Source organism: Microchirus variegatus, assembly GCF_963457635.1.
Source record: "Microchirus variegatus genome assembly, chromosome: 17".
Lineage (NCBI taxonomy): Eukaryota > Metazoa > Chordata > Actinopteri > Pleuronectiformes > Soleidae > Microchirus > Microchirus variegatus.
The window spans coordinates 24,928,359-24,949,309 of record NC_139818.1 but is presented as its reverse complement, the minus strand read 5'-3'; the positions used below and the strand labels follow the sequence as shown (position 1 = coordinate 24,949,309).

Genomic DNA, 20,951 nt, shown 5'->3' with positions numbered 1-20,951 from the left:
GAGATACTTTTTGCTTTTGAGAAGAAAGTCAGCTCACTGTCAAAGTGCATCAGGGTAAATGGATCATTTTAAGAATTTCAAAAATTCATTAAAATTATTCCTTAAGAGATTTGCAAATATTTTCAATGGATCCTTGTTCAGGGCGATGCCGACTATTATGATGGTAAATTTCAAGTCATTCCGAGATACTTTTTGTTTTTTTGTAGAAAGTCAGCTCACTGTCAAAGTGCATCAGGGGAAATGGATCATTTCAAGAATTTCAAAAATTCATTAAAATTATTCCTTAAGAGATTTGCAAATATTTTCAATGGATCCTTGTTCAGGGTGATGCTGACTATTATGATGGTAAATTTCAAGTCATTCCGAGATACTTTTTGTTTTTTTGTAGAAAGTCAGCTCACTGTCAAAGTGCATCAGGGGAAATGGATCATTTCAAGAATTTCAAAAATTCATTAAAATTATTCCTTAAGAGATTTGCAAATATTTTCAATGGATCCTTGTTCAGGGCGATGCCGACTATTATGATGGTAAATTTCAAGTCATTCCGAGATACTTTTTGTTTTTTTGTAGAAAGTCAGCTCACTGTCAAAGTGCATCAGGGGAAATGGATCATTTCAAGAATTTCAAAAATTCATAAAAATTATTCCTTAAGAGATTTGCAAATATTTTCAATGGATCCTTGTTCAGGGCGATGCCGACTATTATGATGGTAAATTTCAAGTCATTCCGAGATACTTTTTGTTTTTTTGTAGAAAGTCAGCTCACTGTCAAAGTGCATCAGGGGAAATGGATCATTTTAAGAATTTCAAAAATTCATAAAAATTATTCCTTAAGAGATTTGCAAATATTTTCAACAGATCCTTGTTCAGGGCGATGCCGACTATTATGATGGTAAATTTCAAGTCATTCTGAGATACTTTTTGTTTTTGAGAAGAAAGTCAGCTCACTGTCAAAGTGCATCAGGGGAAATGGATCATTTCAAGTATTTCAAAAATTCATTAAAATTATTCCTTAAGAGATTTGCAAATATTTTCAATGGATCCTTGTTCAGGGCGATGCCGACTATTATGATGGTAAATTTCAAGTCATTCCGAGATACTTTTTGTTTTTTTGTAGAAAGTCAGCTCACTGTCAAAGTGCATCAGGGGAAATGGATCATTTCAAGAATTTCAAAAATTCATTAAAATTATTCCTTAAGAGATTTGCAAATATTTTCAATGGATCCTTGTTCAGGGCGATGCCGACTATTATGATGGTAAATTTCAAGTCATTCCGAGATACTTTTTGTTTTTTTGTAGAAAGTCAGCTCACTGTCAAAGTGCATCAGGGGAAATGGATCATTTTAAGAATTTCAAAAATTCATAAAAATTATTCCTTAAGAGGTTTGCAAATATTTTCAACAGATCCTTGTTCAGGGCGATGCCGACTATTATGATGGTAAATTTCAAGTCATTCTGAGATACTTTTTGTTTTTGAGAAGAAAGTCAGCTCACTGTCAAAGTGCATCAGGGCAAATGGTTCATTTTAAGAATTTCAAAAATTCATAAAAATTATTCCTTAAGAGATTTGCAAATATTTTCAATGGATCCTTGTTCAGGGCGATGCTGACTATTATGATGGTAAATTTCAAGTCATTCCGAGATACTTTTTGTTTTTTTGTAGAAAGTCAGCTCACTGTCAAAGTGCATCAGGGGAAATGGATCATTTTAAGAATTTCAAAAATTCATAAAAATTATTCCTTAAGAGGTTTGCAAATATTTTCAACAGATCCTTGTTCAGGGCGATGCTGACTATTATGATGGTAAATTTCAAGTCATTCTGAGATACTTTTTGTTTTTGAGAAGAAAGTCAGCTCACTGTCAAAGTGCATCAGGGCAAATGGATCATTTCAAGAATTTCAAAAATTCATTAAAATTATTCCTTAAGAGATTTGCAAATATTTTCAATGGATCCTTGTTCAGGGCGATGCCGACTATTATGATGGTAAATTTCAAGTCATTCTGAGATACTTTTTGTTTTTTTGAAGAAAGTCAGCTCACTGTCAAAGTGCATCAGGGCAAATGGATCATTTCAAGAATTTCAAAAATTCATAAAAATTATTCCTTAAGAGGTTTGCAAATATTTTCAACAGATCCTTGTTCAGGGCGATGCTGACTATTATGATGGTAAATTTCAAGTCATTCTGAGATACTTTTTGTTTTTTGAAGAAAGTCAGCTCACTGTCAAAGTGCATCAGGGGAAATGGATCATTTTAAGAATTTCAAAAATTCATTAAAATTATTCCTTAAGAGATTTGCAAATATTTTCAATGGATCCTTGTTCAGGGCGATGCTGACTATTATGATGGTAAATTTCAAGTCATTCCGAGATACTTTTTGTTTTTTTGAAGAAAGTCAGCTCACTGTCAAAGTGCATCAGGGTAAATGGATCATTTCATGATTTTCAAAAATTCATTAAAATTATTCCTTAAGAGATTTGCAAATATTTTCAATGGATCCTTGTTCAGGGCGATGTCGACTATTATGATGGTGAATTTCAAGTCATTCTTAGATACTTTTTGTTTTTTTGTAGAAAGTCAGCTCACTGTCAAAGTGCATCAGGGGAAATGGATCATTTCAAGAATTTCAAAAATTCATTAAAATTATTCCTTAAGAGATTTGCAAATATTTTCAATGGATCCTTGTTCAGGGTGATGCTGACTATTATGATGGTAAATTTCAAGTCATTCCGAGATACTTTTTGTTTTTTTGTAGAAAGTCAGCTCACTGTCAAAGTGCATCAGAGGAAATGGATCATTTTAAGAATTTCAAAAATTCATAAAAATTATTCCTTAAGAGATTTGCAAATATTTTCAATGGATCCTTGTTCAGGGCGATGCCGACTATTATGATGGTGAATTTCAAGTCATTCTTAGATACTTTTTGTTTTTTTGTAGAAAGTCAGCTCACTGTCAAAGTGCATCAGGGGAAATGGATCATTTTAAGAATTTCAAAAATTCATAAAAATTATTCCTTAAGAGATTTGCAAATATTTTCAATGGATCCTTGTTCAGGGCGATGCCGACTATTATGATGGTAAATTTCAAGTCATTCCGAGATACTTTTTGTTTTTTTGTAGAAAGTCAGCTCACTGTCAAAGTGCATCAGGGGAAATGGATCATTTTAAGAATTTCAAAAATTCATTAAAATTATTCCTTAAGAGGTTTGCAAATATTTTCAACAGATCCTTGTTCAGGGCGATGCTGACTATTATGATGGTAAATTTCAAGTCATTCTGAGATACTTTTTGTTTTTGAGAAGAAAGTCAGCTCACTGTCAAAGTGCATCAGGGGAAATGGATCATTTTAAGAATTTCAAAAATTCATAAAAATTATTCCTTAAGAGGTTTGCAAATATTTTCAACAGATCCTTGTTCAGGGCGATGCCGACTATTATGATGGTAAATATCAAGTAATTCTGAGATACTTTGTTTTTGAGACTAAAGTCAGCTCACTGTCAAAGTGCATCAGGGGAAATGAGCAACAGAAAATAATAAAATAAAGCTGCTCTACAAGATTAAAACATGCACTTAACCTGCGTCACTGAAGTGATAATCTTATAATAACCTTATATAATTAATTATATCAAGACTATACTGTATAAAACATCATGGTTTTTTACTCACAGACACACCTCCTCTTCTGTAACCATGACAACCACCTTGATATATCTGTTCATGTGACACAAGCGGTCATTGTAGCGTACATTAGAGACAGAGAGAGACGCTCTAATGTAAACATGCAATTATGCACCACAACGACTGCACTTCACTTACACGTGAAGTTATTTTTGCTCACTTTCCATATTTTCATGCCACAAATGTAACCAAGAGCATAATTAGCATAAACAAATGAGAGAACTATAAGTGAGTCAGACTCCATGTTTTGTTCATGTAAAGCAGAGAAACATAAACATTTCTTTGTATAATCTGATATTACAAAAAAAGCCAGAAACAGTTATATAAAGTCAGCAAAATAGACTCTCAACCTATAAGTATGACATTACACTTAAAATTACTATTTTTCTTAAAATTGAATGAACATCCATGCTAATTAGGTTTTTACCCATGATGCCTTGCATAAATTGCGCACACACAACGTCTGGTCGCAACTCGATCTGTACAAGATATCAAATTTGTTCTGCACTTTAAGGGAAGCGAGGCTAATTACAGTAAAAAACAAGCTACTTCCTGCCGACACTATTTATGGCATTTTGGGGTATTTTAAATAAAATAAATGTAATGTCCAAATTAGTCTTCATTATTAAAAACTAAATACACATTAGGGGATGGGGTAAGGGTTTGTTTCTTTGGCTATCGATTAATAGCGATAATAGGAGGTAGCCACACATTAAAACAGGCTACTTCCTGTCAAAACAAGCTACTTCCTGTCAAAATAATCTATGGTAGTTTTAGGGATTTAAACAGAGGTAATTACTACTAAAATTAGTTCTCATTAGGGGTAAGGAGTAATGGTTTTCTTATTTAGTTTTTTTTTGGTGTGTCGCGACAACAACTGCTGTAAAACAATAGCGGTAACAGAAAGTAGCCGAACCTTCAATCAGGCTACTTCCTGTCAAAACAAGCTACTTCCTGTCAAAATAATGAACTAATTTGCATCTCTGCCACTACAAACTTTTGTTTTTTTGAAAATTTCATTTTCCAGTTAAATAATTACCAAAACCATTTTCTAAAAAAAAATTCCGACATAGTCGCTATAATGTGCACGTTTTGTACGAGTGAAACAAATAAAAACACTAAAAATACCTGAATATAAAGACAACGGCTGTGGAAAAAAAAAAGTTGCCTGGCAACACGTCTCCCCTCACCTCCTCATAGTCGTTCTCCCCGTGTACGAAGTGATCCACGGACGTGACGTGGTGGCCGAGCTGCTCGCTCAGGGCGTCCAGGAACTTGTCGGTGTCGCGGCTGCGCGGCGGGCGCGAGAACGTGAACAGCTTCTTGCGCCGCGTCAGCGTGTTGGGCCCGCTGTCCTGAGGCAGCGGCGAGGCGGGCGGGCTCTCCAGGCTGACGTACGGGTTGGAGTCCACGCTGCTCTGGTGGTGGATCTCGTAGACGGTCGTGGGCAGCGGCTCCTTCCACGACAGCGACAGGCCAGATTTACGGCTACCTGCACACACACACACACACAGGTAAATCAGAGACGTCACCTGTGCTGAGACATTTATAAATAATCTGCGACATTTTACAGCCATGTTGTCACCGTGGTGATGATTTCTTCTGAGAGGGAAACCATAGCAACAGGTAGGTGAGCTGCAGTCTTACTGTACAGTACTGTATATACACGTAAAGACTGTGGGGATTTGAATGAGTTCTGCTGTCATTCAAATATCTGTGATTACTGCCGCCATGTTTATGTCAACAATCATTGAATATACTTGTTTTTGAAACACTGAATTTAAAGTGTTTTTAATGGAAATTTAATTCATATGAATGTACAGAACATGACATGAACACGGCATCAGTCATGAACTGAGCTGATGTCAATTTCTACGGAACCACAACAGGGACAAAAATGTTCATTATTCAATCAAAGAAATCTGACTGAAAAAAATGCAGAATTTGAGTGAATTTAAAGTAAATTTTCCATTTTCAAATATAATTTCGATTTACTTCTATAATTATTCTTTAGCAAATTGTTCATTTAAATTTTAAATATTCAGATATTTTTTTCACTTCCAGTTTTTTTTCCACACTAGTTTTTTTTTTTCCATTTTTAGTTTTTTTCCCAAATTCAAATGTTTTTATTTTACATTTTTTTAAATTTAATATAATTTTTCACAGATTCTTTCAAATTTTTTTTTAACCAAATATTTATTCACGTTTCTTTTCTTCGCAGATTATTTTTTGCTGATAATTTTTCACGTTCACATATTTTTAGTTTGTTTCATGTTTATATCTTGAAAAAAAAATAAAAAAAAATTGAACTGTGATTAAAAAAATTGGGATAAAAAAAAAAAAATGTTCATACTTTAAAAAAAAAACTTAAAATCCTTTTTTCCCCACTTTTGCATCTTCCAATTAATTGTTTCGTTAATAATGAACAAAAACAAATGCACCTGACTTGGCTCCGTACTAACACATGGTTAGCATTCAAAGCGTGTGTGTGTGTGTGTGTGTGTGTGTGTGTGTGAGTGTGTGTGAGTGTGTGTGAGTGTGTGTGTGTGTGTGTGTGTGTGTGAGTTAGTGTGTGTGTGTGTGTGTCAGCCCTAGAGTACCTTTAAGAGGTGGGAGAGTGAGAGGGGAGAGAGAGCGGCCATAGGCCTCAGTCTGTCCAGGCCTCTCGGCCTCAGCAGAGGAGCCTCCTCCCTGCAGCGGTGACACACTCTTGGCTGCGTACACGTTCTCCAGCTCCGTGTACACACCTGTCATCTATGAATGGGAGGCATTGAGCCGCTGGTTAGCACAAAGAAGACGCCGCACAACATTTGGCTTTGAAGGTCTGCTGCTGCTTTTTAGAAACAGATTTTTTGAAAAAAAAAATCAAATTACAAGCTTGAAATCCAATTTAAAATCACAGGTTACAGTAAAGTGGAGCAGACCTGCAAATGTGAAATGTTTATGAGAAGCTATTTTACAATTTAATAGCCAGTCTGGATATATTTGACAGATATTCTTCATTCATTTATTGGCTAAATAAAAAATGTACATACCCACAATGACATTCAAAAATCTATGGAAGACCAATGGGGCCATGTGATTTTTTTTAGAGTGAAAAAAAAAAGGTGTTTTTTTTCTCATTTTGGATTAAAAAAAAAACTTTGATGAAAAAAAAGAATTGGAAATTTGGAAAAATTGGAATTAAAAATAGTTCCGATGAATTTTTGGGGGGATTAATAAAAATTGGATCTGGAATTAAAAAAAACTCTGGATTAAAAAAATTCGGGATGAAATAAAATTGGGATTAAAAAACTTCTTCTTACTATACTATACATATATTATAACTATAACTATATTAAACTTAAAATTGGATTAAAAACACTTTGAACTGTGATTATGAAATTTGGATTAAAAAAAATTGGGATAAAAAAACTTCTGGATTTAGAAATAGTTGGGATTAAAAAAATGTGAGATTAAATAAATGTAATAAAAAAAAAAACCAAAAAAAACTTTAAACTGGATTTTTTTTTTAAAATTATAATAAAATTCTACACATCTCAGCCTACCAGGAAATTATTAATATTCGAAGAGGAACAATGTCATTGTGGATACATGAAACATTAATTTTGAGCAGAAACAAGTGAATTACAGATATCTGTAACAAACATCCAGCTTTTAAATCATAAAACAGAGCCGGCTGTTGAGTCGCTGCGGTTGTACCTACATGACTGAGGTCAGGGGACTCGGGGAAGGAGGTTCCGTCTCCTGACTGCCTCTCCTCCGGGCTCCCAGATTCATCGACATGAATTCCTAAAGCACAGTAAAAGCATGAATGAAGAATGAGTGAACTGATCTCCCATCACCCGTCCATCCAGCTCATCTCCAGCCAAGAGAGAGAGAGAGAGAGAGAGGATGAAGATGCAGAGCAGAGAGAGCGCAGAGAAGCAGGAAGCAGAAGCTCCTGGAGCAGGAGTTACACAGCGATGGTGATGGAAAACAAGTGAAACCCTGAGTCAAGTACCTGACGTCTGGAATTTGGAATATCTGGTGATAGAGCAGCTGAGATATGGAGCTTTTTCATCAAATTATATAATTAATTCTTAAATTTATGTCTCCCTGTGTTTTTTTTTTTTTGTCGAATAAAAGCTTTTTTATTCCACTTTCTCCCTGTGGGGAGTCGCCGTGATGTGCAGCAGCGTACCCATTCCCAGGTGAGTCCCGATGATGCAGTCGTCCGAGCTCCTCTCTCGGGCGATTCCGCGGTACGACGTTCCCGTCACGCGCACCGAGCTGCTGCGCCGATGGTGCTCGGGGCCGTCGGGCTCCAACACGGCTGCGAAACGTACAGGAAACGCACGAAATCAGTCACGTTTTCTTCTATTGTGAGATTAGAGCTGAGGACACTTTTCCCCCAGAGAACTACGGTGGCCTTCACATGCCAGAAAGGATGTAAACAATCTTTTAATTAATTTTAATTAGCTTTCTAACACGAGTAGGCGGCCTTCCAAATAAAAATATAGATAAAAGGCTTATTCTTAGACCACAAAAATCTAACTATTGTTTATTTTAGAGAGATTTGACACTTTCTAATGTAAAGTATCATACTGTGCATATCTAAAAATATTTTTGGTCGTGGCTCACCGCTGCTTTTGAAGCCCAGGAAGCGCGACAGTTTTCCCTGGCAACGTTCCTGCTCGTCGTAGGTCAGCAGCTGGTAAATAAACTGCCAGATCAGCTGTTTGGCCGGAGTGTCCAACACTGGGAACACGTCCACGATCAGCGTGTCCACGTTCCTGCAAACAAACAAAAACACAGGTAATCTTAAGATAAGACTGCGCTCTGTGCTGGCAGATTACAGAGCGACACTTAATGTAAGGATTTAGCTCAGATGTAAATTATTCACATCTTTATTCACACGTTTTTGCTCGAATTTCATATAAAACAGTGGGTGAAACACAGCTTGTATTGATGCCTCGGGCTGTTCATACTCTAGTGCATGGAAAATAGATTTAAATGACTTGTATAATCGTGCTGCTTCACGCTTGCATGCGCTGCAGAGATAGGAATTCACCATCCGTCGTCTTCATGCTGGAGGAAACATGATCTCAGCCAACAAAAGGGACAGATTATACGTTTACGGCTGAGGTTTCCTCTCCTGCTCATTATCCATCATACTCTTTATTATTAAGAACATCGTTATCAGCCTGACATATTGAATATTATGATATACAGAAAAAGACATTGTTTCCCAGGCAACAGCTCATTTTATTTCTGTATTTGTGATATATGATGACAACAGAGTCATGGATAGTTTAAGAGATACTGAATTTAAAGACGCTGTGAGTAGCTTTTGGTGACATTTTTGTTGTCGTTTATGCGCCAAGACTATTTGTGAAGCAAAACTATCAGACCTAACTGAGGATGCGTTTATCTCATCATCATCACTGCTAAATAACCACGTTTTTTAACCCATAGAATTAACTTTTTCCCTACTGACCTGTGCTGGAAGAAGGTCTCCAGAGCTTTGCAGACGGTGTATCTCTCCTGGATGGTGAGCAGATGCTCCAGCTGCTGGCTGAACGTTCGCCCGTGGACTTTGATGCTCGGCGGGAGAATCTCGGCGACCCACTGCAAAGAGCTGAGGGCTGGAGACCTGGGAAATATCATCATGATGTTGTTTTTCCGCTTTATTCGCTTTATATTGTTCGTTAGCGTGTCAAAATCATTTGTTTAGAGCTCCTAAATCGTTCGTTCGGGCTCCAAACTTGTTCATTGGTGCTCACGCTCCTGAATTGGTCGGTCGTGCTCCAAAATCGTCCGCTCACCCTCAAATATTGCATTCTCGCTCCAAAATCGTGCATTCACGCTCCACACTTCATTCATTGGTGCTCGCGCTAAATCATGCGTTCGTTCGTTTAGAGCTCCAAAATTGTTTGTTTAGAGCTCCAAAATCGTTTGTTTGCACCAAAATTGTTCTTTTAGAGCTCCTAAATCGCTCATTCACACTAAAATGTGTTCGTTTAGAGCTCCTAAATCGTTTGTTTACGCCAAAATCGTTCGTTTAAAGCTCCAAAATTGTTTGTTCACGCTACAATCATTAATTTAGAGCTCCTAAATCGTTTGTTTACGCCAAAATCGTTCGTTGAGAGCTCCTAAATCGTTTGTTCTCGCCAAAATCGTTCGTTTAGAGCTCCTAAACTGTTTGTTCATGCCAAAATTGTTCGTTGAGAGCTCCTTAATTGTTTGTTCACACCTAAATCTTTAGTTTAGAGCTCCTAAATTGTTTGTTCACACCTAAATCTTAAGTTTAGAGCTCCTAAATTGTTTGTTCAAGCCTAAATCTTTCGTTCTCCCAAAAATCTCCCAAAATTGTTCGTCCAGAGCTCCAAAATGTCAGTAATGTCAGGTGTGTTCTTCTCACCTGGAGCGCGGCAGTGTGGCAGGTTGAAGGTTTGGAGACTCTTCGGCGTCAGTTTGGTCTGAGGAGAAATCTAACGGACCTTCCTCCACCACCAGAGTGGGCATCGCCCCGCTGCCCTGCAGCATGGACACCACCTTCTCATGGGAACAGTTTCTACAGAGAGGCAAGAAAACATCACTGCAACCCTAATACCTAATAATTGACAAGAAAACGTTGATATCAGAGCTCTTATCCTCCTGCGAGAGCTTGAAAACACTGATGTACGTTGTGTCCTCCCACACTGAGCGTTGTCACAGCCCCCGTACTTTGACCACGTGAAATATTGACCGTTTTATATAATCCTTTCCTAACGTCCAGTGATGTAAAGATAAAGTTGCATCCATAACCCCGGCGCTGCATCGAGTCAATAAACAACTAAACTCCTCTCACTTTGTATAACACGATGAAAAAGAAGCTGAGCTGAATAAATAAATATTCATAAGCTTTCGAAAGCACCTGAGATAAATAATAAATATTGTGCACGTTTTAATAGACGCAGTAAAGCACATGTTCACTTTGTAAACAATACAAGCTGAACTCCCACATGATTCTCTCTCTCTCTGTGGTTCACAGCCTGCTGTTGTTTTCTAAATCACCTCCTACTTAGTGCAGCACTGTGCCATTATCACAGAGAGCAGCAAAATTATACAGCGCCAATCACAGTCACTACATCGGGCAACCATGGCAACCGTGGGAACAGCTCCTCCGCTGGTGCTTTTCTTACACGTGGCTATCAAGGTGCAAGAGTGATTCACGCTAATGTTTGTGCAACACAACGCCAGACGTTTCCCCGGCTGATGTTTGGATAAAACTGGACGTCGGGGGTTTTGTGTCCGACACGTTCTCTCGTAAAGGTTCAGGAAGTGGTAAAAATGTGGTGGAAATGGTGTTTCCCAAAGCTGGAGATGACGATTGAGAACTGTCCAAGCTCGTCAACAGAGACTTGCAAGGATTGAGTTTTTTATCATCAATTAATCAAAGAAAATATTAGAAAATATCTCAAGATATTTAGGCTTTTATGCATCATTCACAGTTTTAATTTAGTATTTTTGACCAATATTCGACCAATACTGACTATCCAATCACGTCTTCTGTACTAGGGCTGCAATGATTGATGGATTATTAATCAAATATAGTAAATTAATCGCCAACATTTTCAGAATCGATTTGGTAAACAGATTCTCTTTTTCTCACAGATTCCAGATTTTTGCTCCATTATGACAAAGTAATCATTAAAAGTGAATTATTTTTGGTTTGAGACATTTGAGATCATCATCATCTCCATGTGGAGTATCATACTGTGCTGCACAGTATGATACTCCGCATACAAATGTTTGTTTAAGTGTAAAACCACTTTAAATTAAAAAATATTTTGATTTCTGTGGCCTTAGAATAAGAATGTTATATGTATTTTATGGAAAGCGGCCACCTCGTGTTACTAATTAATTAAAATGAAACGAGTTTGAGTCCTACTGAAGCCAACCAGGAAATCTGGATACATTAAATAGCCACTAGGGGGGGGCAGCGAAAAGTTTTAATCCCCTACAACTACTGAATACAAACCTCATGTCCAGTCCATTGAGGAAGAGAATCCGGTCTCCGGGTTTGAGTCCACACTCTTCAGCAGGACTGTCTGGAAGAGAAAAATCAAAGATTTGACAAAAATGGGATCATGGCACCAAAAAAAAAGAGCATCAGCGACAGCTAACGAGGTTAGCGTGTGTGTGTGTGTGTGTGTCCCAGTGGACAAAAATCTCATTATGTAAGGAAACAGAGCTGTCAAAAACAATCCAGCAGTGGAAAATCTGCGGCGGCTGCACTTTAACCATCTCCTCCTCGTCATCTGTCAACCTTCACTCACTCACAGTGTCTGTTTCACGTCAGAGTCTTTATTTTCCTCAAAGTTTTGGTTTAATAACGTCGTTCACGTGTGCACGTTTCACACACACACACACACACACACACACACACAGACAGACGTGTTCAGATCACGATGAGAGAGGACGAGACAAACGTGCAAACCTAATCCACCCCCATCATCTCCATACCAACCTCCACGAGGCCCCACTGAGTCAGTGCACTGCAGCACATGATGGTGGTGGTGATGGTGGTGGGTGGGAACAGCGATCAAACACGTTCCCTCGACAGCAACTTCACAGACGCCTCTTTTTATTCCACAAAGTAAACTCACTTCATTAAATAACAACTCCACTGCTGGATGTTTGTTGATATCTGGAGTATATATTTAAAATAGGTAATTATGAAATGTAATACGCCAAAGGCTGGAAGGAATGAGAAAGATTCAAAGGCAATAATCCTTTATTAACAAAATTCAAAAAGTAGTGGAAATACAAGGCTGTTGAAATGAGCATTTAAAACGCAATAACATTTTCTTCAATGATCCATTATTACTTATTTATCTCTGTCATAATATTTTGGCCGTTTGTTGCATGTTGTGGCTCTTAAAAGAGAAACTACTACTTTAAAAAAAATCTACGGTGGCCTGTGAGTGCAAAACAACTATTACAAAGTGGGAAATGTGACATAAACACACATTAATCACTTGAATGTCGCGGCGCGACCTTGACTGTCGTGTGTCAGCGTCACAGCGAACAGTCTGTTCTCAAGGCTTTAACATCGGTGAGTCACACACACACACACACACACACACACACCTCCTGGTCACCTTTGACCCCAGAGCGGCTGCCAACACAACAGACTCACCACCTCCTCCCTCACAGAACCACCACACAGTGAGGAGGCGTCGACCAGGACTGTTCAGATTATTATTGTTAATCCCCGTCTTTACGCTCATCTTTGAGCAGGTTAACGTGCATAAAAACTCTGGAAACTTTGCACGGAGGTCAGGTGTGGCGAAAATGCGATTTCGTCATTTCATCAGTTCACCAGGGCTCTATGGCGCCCCCCTAAGGTGAAGTGTGGATGGAGCAGGCCAAATCTAACTTGCACCGATTTCACAAAACTTGGCGGGAACTAGTCAGAGCCCAAGTCGAACAAAATAGTCAATTGGGACCACAGCCTCAACTCAACAGGAAGTCGGCCATCTTGAATTTGTACTAGTTATTATTATTACAGTCATTTTTGAGTGTTAATGTGGATACAAACTCTGGTAACTTTGCAATCATGTCAAGTTTTTATTTACGTTACTTCATATATTACCTATAATAAAAGGCTCTTAAATTCTACTATTATTCAAGATTAGCTAAATTTCTTTTTACAATTTGTACACAAAATTTCAGACTTTAAGCACCCTCTTCTTCTTGTTTTATAATGATAATAATAATAATAATAATAATAATAATAACAGTCAGTACCTGAGATGACAGAGTCGATGCAGACGGGAGCGTGACCTCGCAGTGTGAAGCCAAAGCTCTTCTTCCCTCTGTAAACTCTAATAATCCTGAGGAGAAGGAGATGAAACAGTGTCACAGCAGAGTTATAGTCTAGAATACAACAATATTTCTGCCATCAACCTGTCAGATTTTCATGCATTCATTTTAATGGTTTGATCTTTTAAATATCTGGAAGTGAAAAAATATCCAGGTGACTTCTGTCAATGGTGGTTTATTTCAATAGGATGATAGCAGTATGCTAGTGCTAATATAGTAGTACGCTAGTGCTAATATAGTAGTACGCTAGTGCTAATATAGTAGTATGCTAGTGATAATATAGTAGTACACTAGTGCTAATATAGTAGTATTTTAACCCTAACCCAGTACTATTTCAAGTTCATCTTTTTAACCTATGCTGGTGCTTGTTGAACCTTTAAGTGAATGGATGTGGCTGCACTCACTCACTCACTCAGTCACTCTCAGTGCTGTAAACAAAGCTGTTTGTGCTTCTCTTTTGTTTCCACTCGTCATGTTCTCTTCATATTGGTGGGAGGTTTATTTTTTTTGTTATGTAAAAAACAAAGAAAGAACTGACGCTCTTTCATCAGCGATGCTTCGACTTCAACGCGTCTGTGTGTCGTTCTCCTTCAACAGCTTCAACAACAGTGGGAAAACAAGAATAATCCAGGGCACACAGAGAACGGCAGAATAAAGAAAAAGAAAATAAAAAAGGTTTTGACACTGTGCTGACGCTGGCTCTACACACACACACACACACACACACACACACACTGGAACCTCTCCTTTACAACAAAAAGATGAGACACTTCTAGTGTCCAGCCACAGTTCGTTGCCGTGGAAACGATTCAAGGCAACACTTAGTCGATAAGTTAACCGGTTAAAGATGGAAAGGAAGTAAAAAAGAAAAGGCAAAAAGGAGGAGAGAAGAAGACAAATGTGTTGTTTGGCTGCTGATGGTTATGTAAGATGAGCTAAATGCAGATGGTGCATTCTGTTCTGTGTGTGTGTGTGTGTGTGTGTGTGTGTGTGTGTGTGTGTGTGTGTGTGTGTGTGTGTGTGTGTGTGTAGGTGCAGTGTTGCAGTATTAACCTGCAGACACACAGTAAGACTGTCAGACAGTTGAAGACATTCAACAGAGCTTTACACTCTTTTTTATCATTTTCATCCAACATCTATCGATCCATCCATCCATCTCCCCATCCATCATCCAACTATCTATCACTCATCTATCTATCCATCTATCCATCCAACCATCTCCCCATCCATCTATCACCCATCTACTGTATCTATCCAGCCATCCAAGTATCTATCCCTACACCATCCATACAACAATCCATCCAACTATCTATCCATCATCCATCCATCCATCCAACTATCTATCCATCATCTATCCATCTATCCATTCATCATCCCAACATCATCCATCCAACAATCCATCCATCCAACTAGCTATCCATCATTCATCCATCCCTACATCACCTATCCAACTATCTATCCATCCATCATCAAACTATCTATCCATCATCCATCCATCCAACTATCCATCCCTTCCTCATCCATCCAACAATCTATCCATCCATCATCCAACTGTATATCCCTACATCATCCATCCAACAATCTATCACCATTCATCCAACTATCTATCAAATCATCATCCAACCATCCATCATCTATCCATCCAACCATTTTCACTACATCTCTTTGCTGTTAAAGTCCCTCAGATATTCTGTGTGTCAGTGTCATCGCTCGTTCTCCTGTGACATATTCAGCCTCTCTCTCTCGCTCTGTGTCTCCAGTGTGGACAGAACAGATGTGTGGACACATTAAAGTGGACAGTTGTGTGTGAGTGGTGTGGACACTGACACATGACTCACGTCACCCTGCACTAAACTCCACTCTGTTGTTGCTGTTATCCAATAAAACAGCGGGTATAACAGCGAGTTAGTGGGCGGACGATCAGCTGGAGAGAGGTCAGAGGTCAACCTGGAGGTGGACCTCGTTACAACAGAGCGTGTGGAGTAGCGGTACTTCCTGTTCTACACCACAGACGGCAGAGTCACTGATGAATGTGCGGACTCGCGCGTCAGCTCCACCTGATCGTGGATCTCGTTTGAACTCGACTTAAAAGCGACAGCTCTACTCTGACGACGTATAAATCAAAACAAAACAACATCATTGTCTGTCTGCAGGCACTTTCCTCACCTCTGATTGGGTCCGATGGGCGGATGCGGGGGAACCCCGGAGGAGACGGACTTCCTGGCGCCGCGGCTGTCCCTCTCGGCGTCGCCTCCCCGGCCGCCGGGCTCCCCGCCGTCCCTGGGCACGGAGCTGGCCCTCTTGGAGCCGTGGTGGCGGTCCGAGTGGTCCTCGCTGCGGCTGCGGCGGACGCGGCCCTGCGGCTCGCTGATGCTCTTGCTGCGGCACAGGCGGTTGATGACGTTCTGGTTGACGGCCTCGTCGAACCGCTGCCGGTGCTTCTTCGGGATGAAGATTCTGGCGAACATAGCGGCATGTGAGGGGGGGGGAAGGGGGGGGAGAGAAGTTTCCGAGAAGACTTAGTCAAAAGACTTAGTCAAAATTCTCCATTCTGAGAAGAAGGAATCCAGAATACAAGTCCACAGGGATTTAAATCAACAGACTTCCTTTAAGTGTCAGATTATAAAAGACAAAGCTGCTAATGAACCGACGATGACTCTCGTCTGATGTGAGGAGAGAAGAGAAGAATCTTAGCTTCACTCGCTGCTCACTGGAGTCTCACTGCTGTGGGGTGAAGCTGCCACAGCCAGATTACAGAGAGGGAAGAAAAAAAAAAAGGTGTAGGAGTGAGCGAGCGAGCATGGGATTCTCTCTCTCTCTCTCCCACACTTCCGTCCACGCCTCACCTCCTGTGTCACGCCGGAATAATCATCATCATCATCATCATCATCCTCACCTCACTGACCACAGACTATAATCTCTATAATCATCAACAGCCTGCAGGTGGGCGGGATCTCACTGGGTTAAGAACAATAATAATGATGTCAGGAATGATGACGACGCCGTCACTTTCATTCAAAACGGTGTGAACTGCACGTACACAAACACAAGGACTCACAACACAAACACACAAGGCCGACAGACAACACAACAGACAAGACCACACACACACATTAGTGGAGAATATTCATTCATTCATTCATTCATTCATTCATTGTAAGGCTGCCACAGAAAATGTCAGAAAATGTAAAATCAGTTTCCCAAATCTGGAAATAATGTCTTGTTTTTGTCCTCAAACCAAAAACTGTTCAGTTTTAATGATTTCTTTGTGAGTTAGAGCAAAGGAACCAGAAAATATTCAAATTTAAGACGCTGAAAAATCTGAAAACTTGTTTTAATAACGGAGAAAATCCTCAAAGCAGAGGCTTTTTTACTAAGTACAAGTGAAAGTACTGGTCTAGAAATGTACTCAGAGTAACACAAATCTTATAAAATAATTGTTTTTAATTAAAGGCCAAATCTTCACAAATTGCTGACAAAACAAAATATGGAAACGCATAATGTGTCAGTCAAAATGGGTCAAAGGTCACAAATGTTTTAACTTTCTCCTCTCTTTATAAAGTACAAGTACACAAAAAAACCTACATAATTACAATAACGCGAGTAAATGTAATTCATTACTTTCCACAATCTGCCTCAAACTGATGAAGTGATCAAATAATCCAGAAATAGTTTCAACCCTAATTAATCCTAGTCTACTCCACTCACTCTTTACACACTGTCAGGCACAAAAAGGCAAATAAAATAAAGCTAAATCCAAATAACGACGACAACACAGTGACAAAATGAAGAGAAAAGGGTTTGATTTTTTAGGGACAAGCATTAAAGGAACGGACTATTCTAATTAAATGTGATCTTAAAAACCCACACACATTATTCAACGGGCTGACATTTCAGCAAATACAGCGCAAATATCACAGCTGCATGCTACATGTAAAGGTCACAGCCTGTAACTTCTTTTAAAACTTCTTTGTTAGCAGACAGATTACGTGTTCTTACACAGAATTTCTTGTTTTTTATTAAGTTATTTTCGCCCAAAGGTTTGTAACAACACTTGAAACTAAAGGACAGGCTTTTATTTTGAAAATTAAGCTCGTTTCAGCATATTTTTCCATATTTTTTGCCGTCACTTGCAACCGAGCTTCAAATGGACGATACCAGCTGTCAATCACTCACTCTGGTGCCCCGATACGTAAACATGACGCCACACGTTAGCGCCGCTAATGTGCCCAGCACTAACTTTTTTATTAAAAAAATGTAAGCTCCCACCACGTACCGAGGACAAAAGGCATTGTACTGTAATATCAAATGATTTAGACTGTACCATGTAACACAGTGGTTCTCAAACACTGGGTCGGGGATCCAAATATTGGTCGCGGAAGATTTTTGTTTGGGGTGCTCGAACAAATTTTCCTCAACTTTTTATTAAGCATTATGAGCATATGTTTTAAATAACATGCGTAAAATACGTTTTATGTAAATATACCACACAATAATATATAGCAATTTAAAGTAATGTTCTGTGTTAGATGTACATTTTTTAAGTATTAGCAAGAAAAATGCTCAAAATATGTGAAGTATTGTGTTTAAATACCTCAAATATCTGCATTCTAGCGCACAAAGACGGCGATGAACGTGATCATTCACAGCTTTAAAGCCCACGCAGCATAAACACACAGCACGGTCACATATGTTATCACCGTTTTAAAAACCACATGCATCCAAAAGTATATTTAAGTATATTTTTAACATTTTTGTTGTTGTATCACAGAGCTGGAACACAGGGTTTTTTGGTTGTTGTTTTTTTTGATTCCCTCCCACACCTCACGTCTGTTTGCTCTGACTCTGGGCTTTGATTCGTCGCAGATCTCATGAATCACATGACGCCCGACAGACAGACTGACAGACAGACTGACCGACACAGACTGAAACTCACTCTCTGTGTGAGAAAGAAAAGAAATAATAAAATGAATTAGTGCGGATAACGCGCCAGCGGAGACGAGGGAGCGAGAGAACAGCTACCACCACACATGTCCACCAGAACAAGCTAATTAAGCTGCGTGAAAACAGCCCTGACAGCTAAGTAAAGCAATTAGGACACACACACACTTATTGTACAGAGAGAAGGAAACATCCTCATGACGCCCGGCTGTGGCTGCGTTCATTATCCTGTATCCGTTTAAGGCTTTTTATGACATGATTATGCAGGAAATCAGCATCACCTTCACCCTCTGTGATGTTCTCACACACAAATACACGATAATATAATATAATATTATATGCACACATGATGTAAAAGGTCACGCTTTCCGTTAGTCTGATGTTCCTCAGAGATGGAACCGTCTTTTCTTCGCAAGCTAGTTGAATTTTAACCATTATGATGATCAGGCCGTGTGGATTCATTTTGATTTTATGGAGATTAGAATCATCAAAAAAGTGAGTGGTTCTGCCCCTTTAAGTCTTTTTTCACAAATAAAATGCATCAATATTATTATTTATTTGTTATTATCATTGAAAATTGTTGATGAAGATATTATTATGGCACTCAAGATTTTCACATTTTATCACTCAAACGTCATATTTGACAGGAAATTATCTTAATTTGTGATGTTGAATTTGCCAAAAGGTTTATCTGAGACAAAAACAATAAGATACAAGACCTGACATTTATAGTAGATTAATCAATCAATTGATAATTTAGACTTCATTTAGAGACACTTCGTACAAACTACAATCTGTTGAATTAAAACTACAATATTTAAGACCTTTAAATAAAAGGCCTATTTTATAGTCTAATTTACCCCAAAAGATCTCATGTTTATGGTCCCACCTAGTGGTGACATGAAGGAACTGCTGTTCTCCGAGTGGGAGCTTTCCAATCAGCACCACAGCAACTTGGGGGTTAGCAAAAACAGGATATCCAGAGTGTTTGGAGTCACTTTTGTACCATTTATTCAGCTTTTCTGAGTGATTTAATTCAACAAAATACAACTTATAACATCACTATTATGGGAAAATGCACAGCTGCTGTGAAAAATGTGTATTTTGTACTAAAATCGATTTCAACTTATCATTTAATTCAACTTATTTTGACTTCGTTTAACACTTTATACTCCTTTTAACACTTAAAATCTTGCTAAACTTAACATTCTCTTGATTTTAAGTGGTTTTCGTGTCCATTTTTGGGACAAATAATGATGATATATATATAAAAATATAAATAAATGTGTCACTTATTCCCTGCAGACTGTGATCAGGTTTGTATCTGCCTGCAGTCGGAGACTGTGAGCGCTGACAAACAAGCAAAGACTGCTGAGACATAAATAAATGTTGTGTAGTGATGTCGGTGTAGGAGCCCACACAGTCACTCTCTGTGTGTGTGTGTTTGCTATTTGTGTTTCCCTGTTATTTGCCATCTCTTCACACCACTGCACTAATTCTGTATCGTGTCTCTCACCAACAGCACCAGTAATGTTTGTTAACTGTTTTTAAAATATAAAAGAGCCGCTTTATCATCTCACGCACAAAAGTTTCTCTCACGATCGACTCTTTGGAAACAAGAGTGAGCGTCTGATTCGACCTGGTTTATAAGGAACGGGGGATCTATAATTATCTGAAGGTTTGTGGAGGAGGAGGAGGAGGATTTCTCAAAGGAAGGAATGACAGGCAGAAAACGACAGGAAGAAAAGGAGACCTCATTTAATTTCAGGTGTCCAGATGTGACTCGAGTGCAGACGAGGTGAGAGCGCTGACAGAGTGATACTTCTAAATCCATGAGGAGGTGATGCAACAACGTGTGTGTCACGTTTTTTCTTTACAACACTGAGCAAAAAACATATTAAAAGCACGTGTTTACAGGTCGAGGTCATGAAAAATGGTCAAACACATCTACATACAGTATTATGATCAACGTAGACCGATTCATAGGTTGGGCCAATAACACAAACTTGAGTATCTGCCGATACCGATATCACAAACTCGAGGGTCTACCGATATCACAAACTCGAGTACCAATATCATAAACTTGAGTATCGATATCACAAACTTGAGTATCTGCCGATATCACAAGCTCGAGGTTCGACTGATACCAACATTACAAACTCCAGTATCTACCGATTACAAACGCGAGTATCTACCGATATCAAACTCGAGTACCAATATCACAAACTCAAATATCTGCTAATACCGATATCACAAACACGTGTATCTGCCGATATCATAAGTTCGAGTATCTGCCGATATCACAAGCCCGAGTATCTGACGATATCACAAGCTTCAGTATCTGCCGATATCACAAACTCAAGTACCGATATCACAAACTCAAGTATCTGCAATTACCGATATCACAAACTCGAGTATGTACCGATATTAGAAACTCGAGTATTTACCGATACCACAAACGCAAGTATCTACCGATTTCACAA

The 20,951-nt window shown here is 38.8% G+C and overlaps 1 protein-coding gene across 1 annotated transcript in view; it reads right to left on the bottom strand.

Annotated features, from left to right (window-relative positions):
* The window catches only part of grid2ipb (glutamate receptor, ionotropic, delta 2 (Grid2) interacting protein, b), a gene marked incomplete at both ends in the record, with an annotated part of 44,394 nt that overhangs the window by 17,171 nt on the left and 6,272 nt on the right, over positions 1-20,951 (bottom strand). The window contains 11 exons of the mRNA XM_083903807.1: positions 3,664-3,708; positions 4,866-5,167; positions 6,276-6,429; positions 7,382-7,467; positions 7,859-7,990; positions 8,299-8,450; positions 9,155-9,310; positions 10,079-10,231; positions 11,681-11,750; positions 13,453-13,538; positions 15,694-15,984. Of these exons, the coding sequence (XP_083759933.1) occupies positions 3,664-3,708; positions 4,866-5,167; positions 6,276-6,429; positions 7,382-7,467; positions 7,859-7,990; positions 8,299-8,450; positions 9,155-9,310; positions 10,079-10,231; positions 11,681-11,750; positions 13,453-13,538; positions 15,694-15,984 (1,627 nt within the window). The remainder of the gene's footprint in view (positions 1-3,663; positions 3,709-4,865; positions 5,168-6,275; positions 6,430-7,381; positions 7,468-7,858; positions 7,991-8,298; positions 8,451-9,154; positions 9,311-10,078; positions 10,232-11,680; positions 11,751-13,452; positions 13,539-15,693; positions 15,985-20,951) is intronic.